The sequence below is a fragment of the Oryctolagus cuniculus genome, chromosome 9, assembly GCF_964237555.1.
Source record: "Oryctolagus cuniculus chromosome 9, mOryCun1.1, whole genome shotgun sequence".
In the NCBI taxonomy this organism is placed as follows: domain Eukaryota; kingdom Metazoa; phylum Chordata; class Mammalia; order Lagomorpha; family Leporidae; genus Oryctolagus; species Oryctolagus cuniculus.
The window spans coordinates 52,934,052-52,951,978 of record NC_091440.1 but is presented as its reverse complement, the minus strand read 5'-3'; the positions used below and the strand labels follow the sequence as shown (position 1 = coordinate 52,951,978).

The 17,927-nt window shown below is 36.1% G+C and overlaps 1 protein-coding gene across 4 annotated transcripts in view; it reads right to left on the bottom strand.

Annotated features, from left to right (window-relative positions):
* DIAPH3 (diaphanous related formin 3) overlaps window positions 1–17,927 on the bottom strand; it is a 556,480-nt gene that overhangs the window by 160,363 nt on the left and 378,190 nt on the right. For all 4 annotated transcript variants that reach the window (XM_051850009.2, XM_051850008.2, XM_051850012.2 and 1 more), the window contains one exon: window positions 14,372–14,507. In XM_051850009.2, coding sequence (XP_051705969.2) covers window positions 14,372–14,507 — 136 coding nt within the window. The remainder of the gene's footprint in view (window positions 1–14,371; window positions 14,508–17,927) is intronic.

The following is a 17,927-nucleotide window of genomic DNA, read 5'->3' as shown; positions in this document are numbered from 1 at the left end:
AAGCTGTTAATGGGCAGTTAAATTTCATACCCTATTGCTGGCCCATTCTGGGAAACTCATCTGCCTTTAAAATTCATCCTGTTTTCTCTTTCTTAGTACATCCTTCTTCAGGCCTTTCACATCCATCTGTTAGCAAGAGCGTAACAGTCTCGTAGTTAATGTAACTCTTTCTAGTCTCCCTACATTCTGTGTTCCATCTGCGTCTTTGCCACAGAGCCATCTATTTAAAAGCAAACCATACCACTGCCCTGTTGAATGCCTCTGGAGAGTGCCTACAGTATGAAGCAAAAATCCAAAGCATACTCACTACTCCAGACTTTCAGGCTAGCCTCATCTCTTCCCACACATCATTCTGAGCTTATTGTTGGTTGAAAAGTAAATTTCCTGCCATCGAGTCTTAATTTACTCAGCCCATTGGCTTCACAGGCTTGGAACCCATCATTTCACTGTATGTTCTTATTGTGTACAGAAACTACCCACATAGCATGAGTGCGTACATTTTTAGGGAAAAGATGCCTCTATCTGGTAGGGGAGAGATTGGAAGTGACATTACATGCAGGAGAGGAACTCTATACTCCATTTTCTAGGAAGAAATGATCTATATAGCATAAAGCTTCCTGTGGAATCACAAAGAGTGGAAGTGACTTGTGTCAAACATGCACAACTGTTGAGAGTGCTTCCTACAGATGTGTCTTGCATCTGTGGCAGGTGACCAGGGAAAAAGTCTAGGCACAAGAAAGTTAGAAGCACCCACAAGAAGCTGAGTGCTGTAGTTGGATCAGGGCCTATGGTCCTGGGCCAAGGAGGAATAAAAGGCTGGCACTGTGGCATAGTAGGCTGAGCCACCGCCTGCAGCACTGGCATCCCATATTAGTGCCAGTTCGTGCCCTGGCTGCTTCTCTTCTGGTCCAGCTCTCTGATAATGACCAGGGATTGCAGTGGAAGATAGCCCAAGAACTTGGGTCCAAGCACCCATGTGGGAGACGCAGAAGAAGCTCCAGGCTTCGAATCAACTCAGCTCCGACCATTACAGCCATTTGGGAAGTGAACCAGCAGATGGTTCACTGTGTTTCTCCCTCTGTCTGTAACTCAGCCTCTCAAATAAAAAAAAAATAAATAAATAAACCTTGAAAAGAAAAAAGAGGTAGCAGGGGTGGGCGCCATGGCTCATTTGGTTAATCCTCCACCTGTGGTGCTGGCATCCCATATGGGCACCAGGTTCTAGTCCCAGTTGCTCCTCTTCCAGTCCAGCTCTCTGCAATGGCCCGGGAGGACAGTGGAGGATGGCCCAAGTGCTTGGGCCCCTGCACCTGCCTAGGAGACCAGGAAGAAGCACCTGGCTCCTGGCTTCAGATCGATGCAGCACCAGCCGTAGTAGCCATTTGGGATTGAACCAATGGAAAGAAGACCTTTTCTCTCTGTCTCTCTCACTGTCTAAAACTCTACCTGTCAAATAAACAAAAAAAAAAAAAAAAAGAAAGAAAAAAGAAAAAAGAGGTAGCAGAGAAAAAGTGTAAGTTCAATTGATTATTTTAAGAATCACCAATATTAGGGAGCTGAGGAAGGACCCAAGAAAAATCTAAGGGATCTCTCAAGTTACCATTTAAGATCAAAACAGCCACCAACTTTAGCCAAATAGACAGCAGAAACTATGTCAGGGTAAAGGGGCCAGGGCCATTTCAGACCTAGACAGAACTGAACAAGGAAGAAGAATGCATATACTTAGAAGGGTGCCACAAGCCAATTGTCAGACTTGAGACCCATCTAATGCAGAAGAAAGAAGCTAGAGTGAGGAAGGGAATTCCAAATTAATAACTGTGGCAGATTAACATGCAACTAAAGAAAGAGTTACATCTTACCACACCTGAGTTTGCTGTCATGATTATGCAACTCCAATTTGTTACAAAAACTATAATAGCACATAAACCAAACTTGACACATGTCATATCTTATTCTAGAATTGGACCAGTTTATTTTAAGTAGATCTCCATAAATAGAACATGTACAATTGAGGAATTTTTGTCCCACAAACATGAATGCCATAAATATTTTAAAAGTGCTTATTGAACACCTGCTATGGAAAGATGCTATCTTAGAAACAGCAGCTTACTCTAAAGGTTTATTTTTTAAACATGGATAATTTGGTATAAAAGAGTTTTAGTTTTATAAGATCAAGAAACACTGGTATCTTTGTGCTTCACATATAATAAGAAGTAAATTTCATAGCCATATCAGAAAACTAATTGAAATATCATTTAAAAACCACTAATATATGGTAAATGTTTCATGTCATTTCCTCTTTTTTCCATAAAAGATTAATATGGAGTATCTAATTACTGAAATGAAATAAACATTTATTTCAAAAAGACATCTGATAATTTCTAGAAAGAATATAATAATTTTGCAAAACCTCTGACTTTCAGAATCAAATGACTTCTTATTGAAATTGGCTAAAAGTATATGCAAATGTGTATGCATGGACATTCTTCCATGCACATGCACATCACACCTACAGAGGCCTGTGTAAGCCAGGTTGTAATATTCACGTGGGAAATTTTATATCTCAATGGGGTCCTCAGATTCTAAGAATAGTAAACACTGTTGGAGATACTTTCCCCTTTCCTTATCTGTCACTAGTGTTGAATGATTCTTGAACCAGTATTCTATTTCTGTGATATCAAAATGGAATGCTAGAGCCAGCACTGTGGTGCAGCGGGTTAACACCCTGGCCTGAAGCACCAGCATCCCATGGGCACCGGTTCAAGATCTGGCTGCTCCACTTCTGATCCAGCTCTCTGCTATGGCCTGGGAGGGCAGTGGAAGATGGCCCAAGTCCTTGTGCCCCTGCACCCACGTGGGAGACCCAGAGGCAGCTCCTGGTTCCTGGCTCCTAGCTTCGTATTGGTGCAGCTCCAGCTGTTGCGGACAATTTGGGAGTGAACCATTGGATAGAGGACCTATCTCTCTCTATCTCCCTCCCTCTGTGTAGCTCAGACTTTCAAATAAATAAAATAAATCTTAAAAAATACAATGCTTTGGAAATAGGGTGGTATCAAATGTAAAGTGGAAATTTTCTCATGGGGAGAGGAAAGATTTGAAAACAACTTTCTTGAAGATTCCCACAACATAAGTATAGAAGTTCTGAACAAAGCTTGATATCATTTGAGCTCCTCTAGTATTTTCTAAGCAGAGAACAATCTGTCTTTAACTGCCCTCAGTGCTTCCAAATATAACATCATAACATTTTGTGCTCAATCTCATCAGACACCATGATTTAGGAAATAGCATTTCCTCAGATTGCAATGCTGGACACCCTCAAGTGTTGAAATAGTAGAACCAATTACAACTTGGTAAAAATGCAAGTTCCATGTTTCTTCAAATATCCCATGGAAAAGATTTCTAAATGTTTCACTCTATGGGGAGGGAGAACACAAGCATCTTTTTTCAAGGATGAAAGTATTTCCAATTATTTTAGGAAATATTTTCATCTACTAAAGCCAAAATTACAGAGTACAAGCAACAGAATCACAGCAAAATGACAGGATCATCTGTTAAAACATTTAATAGACTTATATAGTATTTAATGACATAAAATGTTCTATACATTCCAGAAATAATGACTGAGTACTCTCAAAACCACTGCTTTTTTTTTTTTTTTTACATCATCCAAACAAAGCATCACTGGCCCAGAACACCGAAATAAATAATAGAGGACAAAATTGTTTTGAAAAGTATAGAATCCATCAGAAATTACAATCTAATTTTCATTGAGAAACTCCACTGGAAACCAGAAATCATCAATGCAAAAAGCACTAGAAGGATCAGTACTTCTAAAACATAACTTGAATGCAAGAGGTGATTTCTTAGTTTTTGTCCATTGAATTAAAATCAACTTTTTTTTATCCCCAGTAAACAATCTTCTTGACTTTATAACACTCAAAACTACTTTGTAGAGAAATTAAAAAGAGGTACTAGCACACATTTAGAATCTTCTAACTCAATGCCAGTCAGGGAATCAGAGTTGGAATGACTTTAAAGGGAATGTAAGCAGCTTCCTAAAGCAGTGGTCTTTTATAGAACACTCTTCAAAGTTGATGACGGAACTTCTGATTCAGCACTAATTTGCACAGAATGTTTCTAATTTGCAAGAGTTCCTGCCTGAATGGCACTAATAGTTTAAAAATAAGCATCCAAAGATTATACTGAACTAAAACCACTGTCAGTTCTAACCATTAATGATAATTATTATTGAATGTTCTATGGTGACAATTCATTCTAGTCAAACAATGGTCTCCAAAGAATTGCTTGGTTCAAGAACAGTCAGTTATCTATTTTCTGTTACTACACAAGTCTGTCATATTCTTCCTGCCTTGGGGCATTCTAGCCTGTATTAAAGCTGCCCTCAATGTTAACTCTGTTAATATTATGTTACTTCTAATTTTCTTGAAGAATATTGGGTATCTGAGGAAGGAAGCCATCCAGGAAACAATATTTTAAAATCCTATTACAAAATAATGTCTAATTTTATCTAAACACTAATGCCTATTTATACCATTTACAAGTAGCATGTAAATATTCAATTTTTCTGCTTAATTTACCCAGTCTGCCCTGGGGTATATTTATTCATCACTTTATATCAACAAAAGCCAAATACTACTGAGTTCTTTTTTCCTTCTTGGAGATAATCACTTTAGACTTTGAGCAACCTTCATGATCAAGTTTAGCACTAGCAAAACAAATCTCTGTCAACTCTAAGGATTTAACCCATTAAGACCCACATTTTTGACTCTGCAAATGTTTCAGTGACATAATATTAATGTCAAAGTTACCATAAGTGGTATATTTATTGCTCAATATGAACTTTTATAGGTGTATTATATATAGGAAAATGGGACATGAGTTAATTTTAGAATGACAAAAAATAGGAGAGGGCCAGCCTATGGATAAAGAAATAAAAACCTGGCTACACCCTGTGCCCTTCTGACATGCTGATATTTTCATCTCAAAAGATATACAAACAATAGTACAGAAACACTGAGGAGTGCAAGCTGGAATAAAGGGATAAAAGCGCATTGGTTGTGCTCAAGCTGGTTTCTGAAACAATCAGCTGCCCAAATGCCTGCTAGCATTTCAGCAGTTCCAGCTGCACAATTTTCTACTCCATATTAACAGAATCTCAGAATCAGATAAGGCTTTGAAGTTAGAATTGTGATTAAATATTTTTTCTTAACAATTATCATCTTGTTTAACATTTTTACTCATTTAACTGGTAGTTCTTGATTTTTCCACACAAATTGGTCTTTTTGCAAATGCTTTGCATTTTACTACAGGAAGATAAGCAAAATGTGATAGGTTTGTTTGTATATTAAACATAAGAGAATACAGAGTCTAGGACTTCTTGATCCATGACAGAAGTCACCAAATGTTTTCTACAATGGGCCAGAGAGCAACTACTTCAGGTTGTGTGGGAAAAATGGCTTTTGTGCTGCACAATTGAGCTACACACACAAAGGCAGTCATAGGCAATATGTAATGCAGTAGGTGTGGCTATTTTCTCATACATTTTTATGTATAAAAAGAGGTATAGGGTAATTTGACTCTAGGTTTATAAACTGATTTATATTTTTACTTTTCACCAAAATATCAGTATGCTAAACAAACACAAAATGAAAGAGATGTTATCAATCCTTGGACAAATTTCATCAAATGTGCTTCTACACTATGGTTGGTCCTATGAGATACAGAATGTATAAGGACATGATCTTAAACAATGTAATCCTATTAGCATCATTTAGAATAAAACAAATAAAATCAGCACAAATAGCCCATACATGGTGAGATTATAAGAAACAGAATATTTAATATCATATACAAATAATTCAGAGAAGATATTTTGGAGGATGCAAGAATTGTACTTAGAGATATTTGATAACATTCATCCAGTTAAGAATTAGTGGAAAAGTATCTATGGCAGAGCGCACAGCAGAAATAGATCCGGAGTAAGAGTGTGGTGCAGTGGGTAAGCTGCAACTTAGGATGCCCCCATCCCATTTCTGAGTACCTAGTTTGAATCCCCGCTACTCCGTTTGCATCCAGCTTCCTGCTAATGCATGCCCTGGAAGGCAGCAGGTAATGATTCAAGTACTTGGGTTCCTGAGATCCAGATGGAGTTCTGAGCTCTCGGCTTCGGCCTGAGGCACCCTAACCTATTGCAGGGAATTGGAGAATGAACTAGCAGATGGAAGATCTTTCCTTCCTCTTCCCCCTTTCAAATAAACTTAAAAATAATTTTTTTTCAAATACAGAAATTCAGAGAAGAATGATTGTACCTAAGGAAGAATGGATGATATAAACAGCTCCACAGAAACAGAGAAGTCATGGAGAACTATAAATTCAGGGCATTTTGTAGTTATGAATTGCAAAAGGACTTGTGGACATATCTGTGGATTTAGGTGTGAAAGCAATCCTGTTTTTATTACAACTTTGTCCGATTGGTGCTTACCATTTTTTGATTGGCACCGATAAACATCAGGCTTTAGTAATGGTATCAATTTCACTTCTTTTTCAACTATAATATATGTCATATTAATATATTTTTAAAGCTTTTTTTTTTTTGACAGGCAGAGTTAGACAGTGAGAGAGAGAGACAGAGAGAAAGGTCTTCCTTCCGTTTATTCACCCCCCAAATGGCCGCTACGGCCGGCGTGCTGCGCCGGTTGAAGCCAGGAGCCAGGTGCTTCCTCCTGGTCTCCCATGTGGGTGCAGGGCCCAAGCACTTGGGCCATCCTCCACTGCCTTCCCAGGCCACAGAAGAGAGCTGGACTGGAAGAGGAGCAACCGGGACAGAATCCGGTGCCCCAATCGGGAGTAGGACCCGGGTGCCGGCGCCGCAGGTGGAAGATTAGCCAAGTGAGCCGCAGCACCGGCCCATGTTAATATATTTTATCATATGTTAATTATTTACATTATATGCAATATAATATAAATACATATTCTTTTTTTAAAAGTGATAGATGAGACATCTATAAAAGTGCCATCCAGGTTAAAAGCCTGTCTTTCTATGCATCGAAACAACTGGAGATCTCCGAAGTCCTTCACATAAGGAATATATATGGGAAAATTTTCTTAAGACATGGATAAATTTAGGCATAATTCAGAAAACACACAATAACCCAATTTTCTATTTGCAGAACCAAAAAAAAAGAAGTCAAAAAATAATTACACCAAGAATTAGCAAAATTAGAAGAATTTAACAACAACTTGTTAGTTTGGAAAGTGCATACTGAGTAAGTAACCAGTAATTAAGGGAGAGAGTTAGCTAAGGAATATTCAGTGTTGCACAAAAAGATATCAAACTTATACAGCCCTCCACATTGTGATAAGATCAAAATAATTGATTAGTATGACTTTTTCCCTAGAAAATAAACAGTGTTGGGTAATAGGAAAAAAATTATGAAGAAGTGGTATAAAGATTTCTTTAGTACAACTCCCAGAAATATCCATATTACATTATAAGCATTTGAGTTATTCTGCCCTAAATAAAGTTTATGATAGCCTACATTTTATCTTTTATTTTAAAGCAAATATAAACAAAAATTGGAGTTTATTTTCTACTTCACATGTAGCTACAATCATATAATACTCATAAAAAGGACAATGAAAACACTTTGAAAATGGTTTATAAATATTGGGTGAGCCATAAACAAGTTAGCATAAGGATGTGTTACAAAGAATGTTAACAAAGAGTGACCTAGATAACTTTCAAGAAATAAAATCAAAAAAGAAAAGGAGAGAAGAGAAAAGAAAAAAAAAATCACTGTTTCCAGATACGTTGTATAAGAGAAGTCTGAGAGCCTCCTGGGGTCTTTTCTGGGCCTCTCGGAAAGGACAGAGGATGGTGTGTGAATCTTCCATGACTACACAGAGAAGATTTATGTTAGTGCACACAAAGTTGGCTTCTGAGTTCTCATAAATGAAGCCGTGCTATGCCAGTGAAAAAAAGACTCCTATGCATAAAGGACCACCTATATACCTAAATGGCTAGAGAGGCCCTTGGAAAAAATTCCTACCAGATGTCCCTTGACATCATTCACAGAATACACTTTAGGTTTCTTAATAACATCAGAAGAAAAAAAAAAAGTTAGAAAGTAGAATTGGTGGAGGCAGAAGAGGTGTCTCAGGGCACCACTTTTTTTTTAAAAAAGATTTATTTATTTTGGCCAGTGCCGCGGCTCACTTGCCTAATCCTCTGCCTGCAGCATCGGCACCCCAGGCTCTAGTCCCAGTTGCTCCTCTTCCAGTCCAGCTCTGCTGTGGCCAGGGAAGGCAGTGGAGGATGGCCCAAGCGCTTGGGCCCTGCACCCACATAGGAGACCAGGAGAAAGCACATAGCTCCTGGCAGTGCGGCAGCTGTGGCGGCCATTTGGTGGTGAACCAACGGAAAGGGAAGACCTTTCTCTCTGTCTCTCTAACTGTCAAAAAAAAAAAAAAAAAAAAAAAGATTTATTTATTTGAAAGTTAGAATTACACAGAGATGGAAGGAGAGGCAGAGAGAGAGATGTCTTCCATCTGCTAGTTCATTCGCCAATTGGCTGCAATGGCCGGAGCCACGCCAATCCGAAGCCAGGAGCCAGGAGCTTCTTTCAGGTCTCCCACGTGGGTCCAGGGGCCCAATGACTTGGGCCATCTTCTACTGCTTTCCAAGGCCATAGCAGAGGGCTGGATTGGAAGTGGAGCAGCCGGGTCTTGAACCAGAGCCCATATGGGATGCCAGCGGCGGCTTTACCCACTACACCACAGTGCTGGCCCCATGGGCACCACTTCTTGAGTTAAGCTCACTCAGTGTTTGTGCAACTTCTAAAATCTAGAATACTACAGATTCGGCAGTTCTTTAATGTCTATTCTGGGTCCAACATTGAAAGGACTAAAGATATTTCCACCCTCCTCAGAACTGTTGATTGAGCTCTGGCTGCTTTAAGGGGCCCAGAATTACTACTCCATTGAAGAATCCCCAATCAAATGCAGAGGCGTGATGCTATTGTTATCCTCCTTGTCCTTGGAATATAAAAAAAAATTTAAGACAATGAGAACAATCAAGATGAAATTTGAACCAGAGGAAGGAAGCATCCTTAACTTTGGCAATCTTCCTCAAACTTCCAAATGCAAAGGTAAGCAACATTTGGTCTCAAATCAAAGGCAAGGTATCAAAGAGAGAGTTGTCATAGCCACTCAAGGTTTCAGGAAAGATACGTCTCCAACTTCCATCTATATAGGTATAGCCCATGGCCAGCCATGAATTACTAATAATCATTCTAGCCCCTTCTTCCTGAACTATGGTTCAATCATCAGTGGCTAAAAATATGACCTCCAGTAAGAAGACATAGGCACTGGCTTCAAAGCTTGCTAAATCTATGGTTATGAACAAATAAATTTGATGATAAAAATATTCTTACTAGTTTGTGATAAACATTGCATACAATAATAAATATTTGCAAAAGCTGGCTAATAATATGTGATCAACAAATGTTGTTGCTCTTATTATTACAGTTCTATAAAAGATGGGGGAAAGAGAGAAATATATCCAAACCAATGTCATTTAATTTGTTCTACCATTCTAGAGAAATTATTTAAAAAAAAAACTATTGGCTTATTTATATGCATCAGTTGCCAATAACACTAGAAAATTGAAAGCATTACTGCAAAAAAGTAGAATATGTGCAATTATGGAAAATAATCTAAGTTTTATGATATTTGTGGAGGACAGGATAATTGTCAAAGCCTTTATGAAAGCAAGTACACCCATTAATTGCATATCTATTGAGATTGGCAGAGACATTCCCAAGTAGTATTTATGTAATATGCATTTCCTCTAAAATGGAGGCCTAATTGCTCAGTTATTCTAAATTACAGAATGGAAAACAAAGGAGCAGTTTTGGCCATGTGGGTAAACAACGGATTTCTAAAAGCTAATTATCTCTTTATTTAATAGACTGAAGTTGCACCAAATGAGACATTTAAGTCTAATAAATAATAGACAAATTGTAACCTAAAGACTAAAATATAGGAGCTGCTCATATAGTTTTTATTGCTCCATTAAATAAACTCTTACTTACTTCCCTCACAAAACATAATTATACAACACTGGGTCCATTTCAAGGCCATTTTGATGTGCTATTTAAAAATTATGTGAATCAACTTACATAGTCAGGAAGTCTTAAAGCATAATATTTGAATTCTATTATCAAATGCCCTATTTGTTTCCATGATTCAGAAATAGAAATGGAGTTTGGAAAAAGTTGTACATAATCACATAAAACCACTATTACTATTTGTCTGAAAAGAAATGATTACATATAAGGATTGCTATGCTCTTTAAGTAAGTACTACTGTTTATACTTACTAGCTTCTATATAAGCTGTATAACACTTAGATATTTTCTAAATTAAAGTAATATAAATGTAAACATTAGCTTTAGACAAGTCATTCAAAATTCACATACCAAAAAATAAAGACATCATGAAAATGTAATCTGCTTGTTTATTCAACACAACAGCAAATCATTCAACAGAAATAACTGTACATTTGAATGTTTATGAGACCTCCAGGCTCATCAGTATTAAGGAAAACAAAAATGAGAAAAATGACCTCTTAGCGCTCTAACATGATATGAGATTCTGTGTTTTCTTAATTTTTTGCTGAAAAGGATTTTAATGTTTCATCTTTCTTCTTGGTAAAAGTTAGCCCATCATTTTATCTTTATTTTCTTTCTATTAACAAAAATTATATTCTGAAATGATAGTGATAATAAACAATAGTAGATTTGAAAACAGTTGCCTGCTCCCTTGCTAAGGGCAAGTAATGATTTATGATGGGTAAGGAAGAATAGGGATTTAATTTACTCTACTACCTCAGGGAGTGATGCAAGAATTTGAACATCTGAAAAAACTCAGTTCTTATTTGCATGGTAGAAATGCTAAAGTCAGGAAAATATATGGAAAGAAGCTCCCTGTGGATTTTTGGCAGAGCTATGTGAAGATTTTTCAGTTCCTCTATCATTCTAGGGTGTGTGTCCTACATACGAAAATAAGATAAAACAAAAAGTTCTTGGTCCAGAGAGATAACAAAAAACTAATATATATTCAATAATTCGCCCTTCTATATTTTTTCACTTTTTCTAAAGACTAGGAAAGTCAGACTCAAAGTTTCTAATAAAGAGTTGAGTTGTACAATGCTGTAGACTAAAATATAACACCTGCAAGAAAAAAATTTTAGCTGATCCTTACAGAAGTTTGTTTAAAAAATATATACTACATTAGCCACAGACATACATCTACTTATCTGGAAATACATTGCTTATAAATTCTATCAATTTCTGATGATATTTATGAATATTTTAAATTAAGAAATTTGGTATCTATTAATATTTACCTTAGTTCTAAGACTAAATTTTTCGCCACCACAACCACCCTTAGCCAGGCTCCATTTTAATATTCTGTCTTATTTCATATAAAGCATCTGAAATTACCTTATATATTTGGTTATCTGATAAATTCATTAGAATTTTGAGCTTCACCACAGCAGGGATATTGTTTATTCTTATTGATCACTGTAATCCCAGCTTTAAAAAAAAGCATTTGTTGATGAATAAAAAAAACAATAAAAAGTGGCCTGAGGAAGTAGGTAGTTGGGCAGTGGTTAGCTAGGAACTACATCCCATATCAGAGATCCTGGCTCTACTTTATGTCCTCTTCCCGCTAATGTACACACTGTATGGCAGCAGATGGTGGTTCCTATCCTCCATGTGAGACTCCCAGACCAAATTCCAGGCTGCAGGCTTATGCCTTGCCCCGGTTGGTTATTGCAGGCATTTTGAGTGTGGACCAGCAAGGTTGTTAAGAAACTGGTGAGAGGATGACTTTCTAAACTTAAAGGTAACAGAAAAAAAAAAAATCACAAAAGACAACACATAACAGAATAAAATAAAATACTTAAACATATATGAAAATACAAAAATAAAAATCCAAATTGGAAAAAACATTTAAAAAGTAAATATGAATGAGTAATAATCTAATGTATAAAATAATAAGACTAAGACAACACAATTTACAGCACAGGAAATACAAATAACTATAAATACTTAGATACTTTGCAACTTTCACAGCAAGGAAATACAAATTAAGATAAAACAAGACTTTAAAAAATCTATTTAACAAGCAAAATACTTAAGAGATTGACTTCACCAAGGCACAATAATAGCCCACTGTTGAAAATGGGGCAATTAGAAGAACACTTGAAGAATTTAGCAATATGCATCATAAGTCTTAAAAATATTTCTCTTTTTCTTCAATACCATAATAAAATAATTACCCATTTTAAATTATATTATTTTTGAAGATTTATTTATTTATTTGAAAGGTAGAGTTACAGATAGAAAGAGAGAGATCTACCAACCGCTGGTCACTCCAAAAATGGCTGCAACATCCAAGACTGGACTAGATTGAAGCCAGAAGCCAGGAGCCTCTTCCAGGTCTCCCACATGGGTGCAGGGGCCCAGGAGCCCAGGGGCTTGAGTCACTTTCCACTGGTTCCCCAGGTGTACTAGCAGGGAGTTGGATCAGAAGTGGAGCAGCCAGGACTCAAACCAGAACCCACATGGGATGCCAGTGCTGCAGGCTGCGGTTTAATCTGCACACCATAATGTCAGCTCCACATTTTAAATTATTAATGGATAAACATTTGTCACATTGAAAAGCTGGAACTACCTAAAGCTCTATGACTTTATTACTGACTAATGCAAGTTAGATACTGCATATCTGATGGGTTGCTAACACAGATAATAAAAATTACAAAATTAAAAATAGGTTATGAAAAATATGAAACATTTATAACATTAAACAAAATAGAGATACTAATTTGTGTATTCCCTAGAATCACAGTTATTATTGAAAGGTACAAAAATTTAAAACTGCTAGGACAATATTAACAGTGATTCTATGTATAGGCAGAATAGAGGCAATGGTCTTTTAATGTTCTACTTTTGAGATGTTTAGCAGTAAATCTCAAAGTATTGTTTAAACTGAAATGAGATAAAATAAAGTTACTCTTAAGAAAACTTCAGGAGAAATAAATTTAAATTAAAACATTACTAAGAGTATATTGGAAGTTTGATTATGATTTTTGCAGCCTATTGAGTTTCAACTTCTCAAATCAATGTAACAGAATTCCTAAGAGGTTCTGTGTGATGGGCTCTGGGAAACAATCAACAACAATACAGCCAATGTGTCAGCCAGTAACTCATCTAAACAACTCTTTAGCCAACACTAAAAGAGCTAATGTTCAAATTCCAGGATGTTCCATAAATTAGTAAGTAATACATTAATTTCAAATTAACTCTAGAAGCATATTTTAAAAATTAGTAATGAAACCTGTCTGATCTTCATTTTTTGTTAACACTTTAAGATATTCCTGAGAACGCTGCCTGAATTTCAAGCGTAATAAAGAAGAAATTGTGCTTAGATTTTTCTTCCCAGGGAAAAACAAGTGCAATGCATTAAGGTACTCAGTTTGCTTTATTAAACATAAAATATGCCTGTAAAAGTGAAGGTAACGAAGGCGAAGTAGGCATCTCTGTCTATCCCAGGGGAAACCTTAGGTGAATTTGCAACCCTGAGTTGTAAACTATGGTGATTTAGCAGTGAAGCTGATGAATTTTAATTAAAGCTTTCTGCAATCCTTAGTGACCTGGAGACGGAAGAACTAGAATTTTCAGGAGATAAAAATAAAAGTACAATTTACCTAATTCTTTTGCTTCTAAGTGTTGCCTTTTTGCTTTATAAAATATATGTGTACATGCTTCTGCAAAAGAGTAATTTAAAATTTCTTCTTTTCTATTTTTTCCCAAAGACTTTTTATTAAAGATAATGTAGAAATATACAAAAGCAGATAAAATGGTATACTGAACATACCCTTCCATCCCAAGTACCTGATACCCAACATTAGCAATTCGCATTTATAGCCAATTTGATTTCATCTATAAGCTCACTACTTCCCAGCCACATAAAATTATTTTGACTTAAACCCTGCATATCATGACCTTTGTATGTAAAATTTCATTATGAATTTCTAAAAGATACCTTGGAATATATTGATATGATACTTTCATGTCTATGAGAAAAAAGTATTCAAATTTTTCACACTGCTATTTTCCACAGGCATTTATTGGGATTGGAATGAATGCACTCAAGTTCAATATATTTTTCAATTGGTTGGTATGGTTCTTAAGTCTTTTTGGTATAACCAGTTTCCTTTCTATCACCTTCAACCCCCTGTCTTTGGAGTACAATGTTCAAGAAACAAAGTTGATAGTACTTACCAGTCTTCATCTCCAGTAAGCGTTTTTTCTTTTGCTGGCGTTCAAGTCTTTCTTTCTCTGCTAATTCCTTAGCTATTCTGGCACGTTTTTCTTTTTCCTCTGCTTCTCTTTTTTTGATGTTCTCCTTTACTGCTTGCTATTACAAATAAATTTTGAAAAATAATTAATTTTAATCATCTTGATTCAATAAGAAACTGGAAAACTGTCAATCCAAAATTACACTCAATGCAGAACCACAATTAAATGTCTTTTAGATGACTGTTAGTACTTATATTAGTAGCACAGTCTTTTAAATGATGTACATCAACCCTGGTAAAATATACCATGTATCTAAAGTTGTGACTGTTTTGTTTAAAATATCTGCATCTTAGTGGAAGTAACTAACTAAAAGTTAGAAAGGAGACAGAAACTAACAAGAAAGCATTTAACTCATAAATCAAAAATTTTCCATATACATTTTCAAAATAGTATCTAGTAACTGTATTATACTTTTTTTACCTAGCAAATTATCCAGCACTGGAAAAATGATAGAAAAAAGCTGAAATCTTATGATGGGTACTTTATATTATTATGAATCATTTATAACATTTTCTCATGTTAAAAGAAATGTCAAAAAGACAACTAAATATTTGATATTTCAAACCCTGTTCCACTATTGATCAAAATCAACAATGTGCTTATCAAAAAAATATCTCTCTATATATATATATATTTAAATGACTGGTTTCTTACTTTCTAAGATTTTTACAAATAAGGAAATGCCTTTCATATGGCCTTAGTGGGGACTGGAACGTAAACGTGACTTTTGGTAAGCAACAACAGAGTGATATATTACAACATCCCATAGAGAATATACTTTAAGTCCCTAAGAAAGCAAACACATTATCATATCAGTAGTTTATCACCAATAGTATTAAAGATAAAAATATTTAAGCTGTAATAATAGGTGGTTTATATTATGGGGTGACTTTGGTTTCAAGTGTATTGTACTATTATTTTTGAACCCTAGAGATAGCACAGGTTCTTCATTTGAAATCACACAAGTTTAATATTGTTGATCAAAACAATCAAAGGAAATGAGGAAAAAAATCTCAGGAAATATAAGCTCATACAATCATTCATCCTTTCATTCACTCAACAAACAGCAAGAAACTGCTTTAACGGTAAGGTCTAAGGAGTTCAGAAAGAACAAGAGAAAGCTCTGAAACAAGCTTAGATAGTATGTGTTAGGGTGGGGCAGGAGGCAGAGACAGTCAACAATCCTATGAAAAAAATGATAAAATGCCTGGGGGTTACTATACATTATGGTCAAATAAAGCCAAACAGTTTTTTTTTTTTTCATACTATTTGTTGAACTCTACTTAATCATATGTATATAAAGTTAACTGAAAATACATCTTAGTTAAAAATAAGAATGGGAAAAGGAGAGGGAAGAGGAAGAGGGGTGGGAGTGTGGTTGGGAGGGTGGGTATGGTGGAAGGAATTACTGTTCCTACAGTTGTATTTATGATATACACACAGTTTGTATTCCTTAAATAAAAGGTTTCTGAGAAAAAACAAATAAATAAATGCCTGCTGTGTGCTGGCACTGAAAAAAAAAAAAAAACTAATTTTCTAATTTAAGCTGAATCTTGTCAAGGAGCTAGCTAAGTGACGATCTCAGGGAAGAATATACCAGGCAGAGGGAGGTGCAAATACAAAGCTACTGGCAGGTTTGAGAGACAAAAGGGCCAACATGTTGTTAAGATGAGGGCAAGGAAGTATGGTGACGTATAATCATTTAAGGTTTCTGGGCCAACAAGAGAGAGGTTGCTTTCTTTTAAGGGTACTGGAAAATAACTAAAGATTTTCAAGCAGCGAAGTGTGAGATTCAGTACTCTAAGATAAAAACACCAATCAAGCACTTGTTTCAAACTATCTTTCAAACATTTTGTTTTTTATTTGTTTAACATCTTATATGGTGAAACATCAAGCCTTTTACTGTAATATAAACTAAAAATATGTGAAAAACTGAAAAGAGGGAAGAGAGAGGTGGAGGAGAGGGAGGAAGGTGATAGCATTATGTTCTTAGTATTTTTTATCTACAAATCAGGTTGAATCTGTTAAAAATGAATTAAAAATTAAAATTAAAATACAATTTTAAACAAAGAACTGAATAATGAACAGTCTTGCAGGATAACTGCTTCCCTCCTAGGCCAATGGCTTTGTTTACCATCCATAGTGATACACTGGAGCAAAAGTTAGGCAGCCTAACTACTTACAGAAGACTGGGTCTGGCAGTCCAAGACTCCTTTCTGGTAACACATACCGCTATGAATGCAGGTATTATCTGGTCCTGGAAGCTAAAATCTTGATCACCCTAGCTACTGCTATTGCTGTAATAAACTATTTCTTGACTGTGATCCAGTCTTGTTTCTTTTACCAGCATCCATGAAACTGTGGGCAGTCAATTTGATAACCTGCCTGTAGGCAAACTTTGACATTATCCACAGTTTCTGACATACATTAACACTAATTATTAATGCTAAGCTAGGAGATATCAGCTGCAATACTAAATGCTTTAACAGACAGTGTAAATCGCAAATTGGATCAAGCTTTCCCCATTCTAGCACAGAATGGTTAAGTACATGATCACCATAATTAAAATAGTAAGAGGAAGTGTGTTGCAAGATTTCAAAGCTAGCTATGGTGTTTTTTGCACTGTGATGCTTTATATTATCACATATGTTAAGAGTCAGCACAGAGACAATAGCTGCCTAAAAAAAAAAAAATACGGAGGTAGGAAAAGTCATCACAAAAGACAAAATAAGCATGAGTTCAAAGCCAAGTGTGTACACCTGCGTGAACTTACATGTGCAGGCGTACCCATGTCCCACACGAAAAGAAGGAGGGGTAGGAAGAGTAGATTGTAATGAAAAGAAAGATGAGCAAATATTTAGGAATCAAAGCCATATTTTCTGCTTGAAGGAAATGAGTAAGAGAAATCTGCCATTGATAAATATATCGTAGTTTACTATGAATCTTATTAAAGTATAAAATTTTCTCATATGAACTTTCTACTTTCAGTGTATATATATACATGTATTTTCATTTAAACTGTTTAATAGATCTAACACCAGATATAATTCCCACACCCTTTTAGTATTCTATTGGGTCAAAAAAGTCAAAATTACTCTCTAGGATGTATAAAAAGAATGTTTACATTTAGAAATAAGGTCTGGAGTAGTTTCATTTCCTTTTTCGCAGCTACATTTCAAATTTATTTTCAAATATTTTGGGCTAGGCCAATGGGAAACAGGCAAAGCTACCTTTCGGGCGTGGCGCCTGCTGTTGCCCCCAAATGTCAAAGACTGGCATTTGATGCCACAATCCCCAGTCAATGCTCTGATGAATCAAGTCCCTTCTTCCGGGGGCTCAGCTGCCCACCCACCGGGTTACAGTCACCAGAGACTTTGAGGCTGCTGAATGACACCTGGCACCACCCAGGGAAACTTGTGTGCCGGGATTCTCTCTCTGCCTGCCGGAACACAGGCTGGCCTCCTGCGGTGGCCACTCT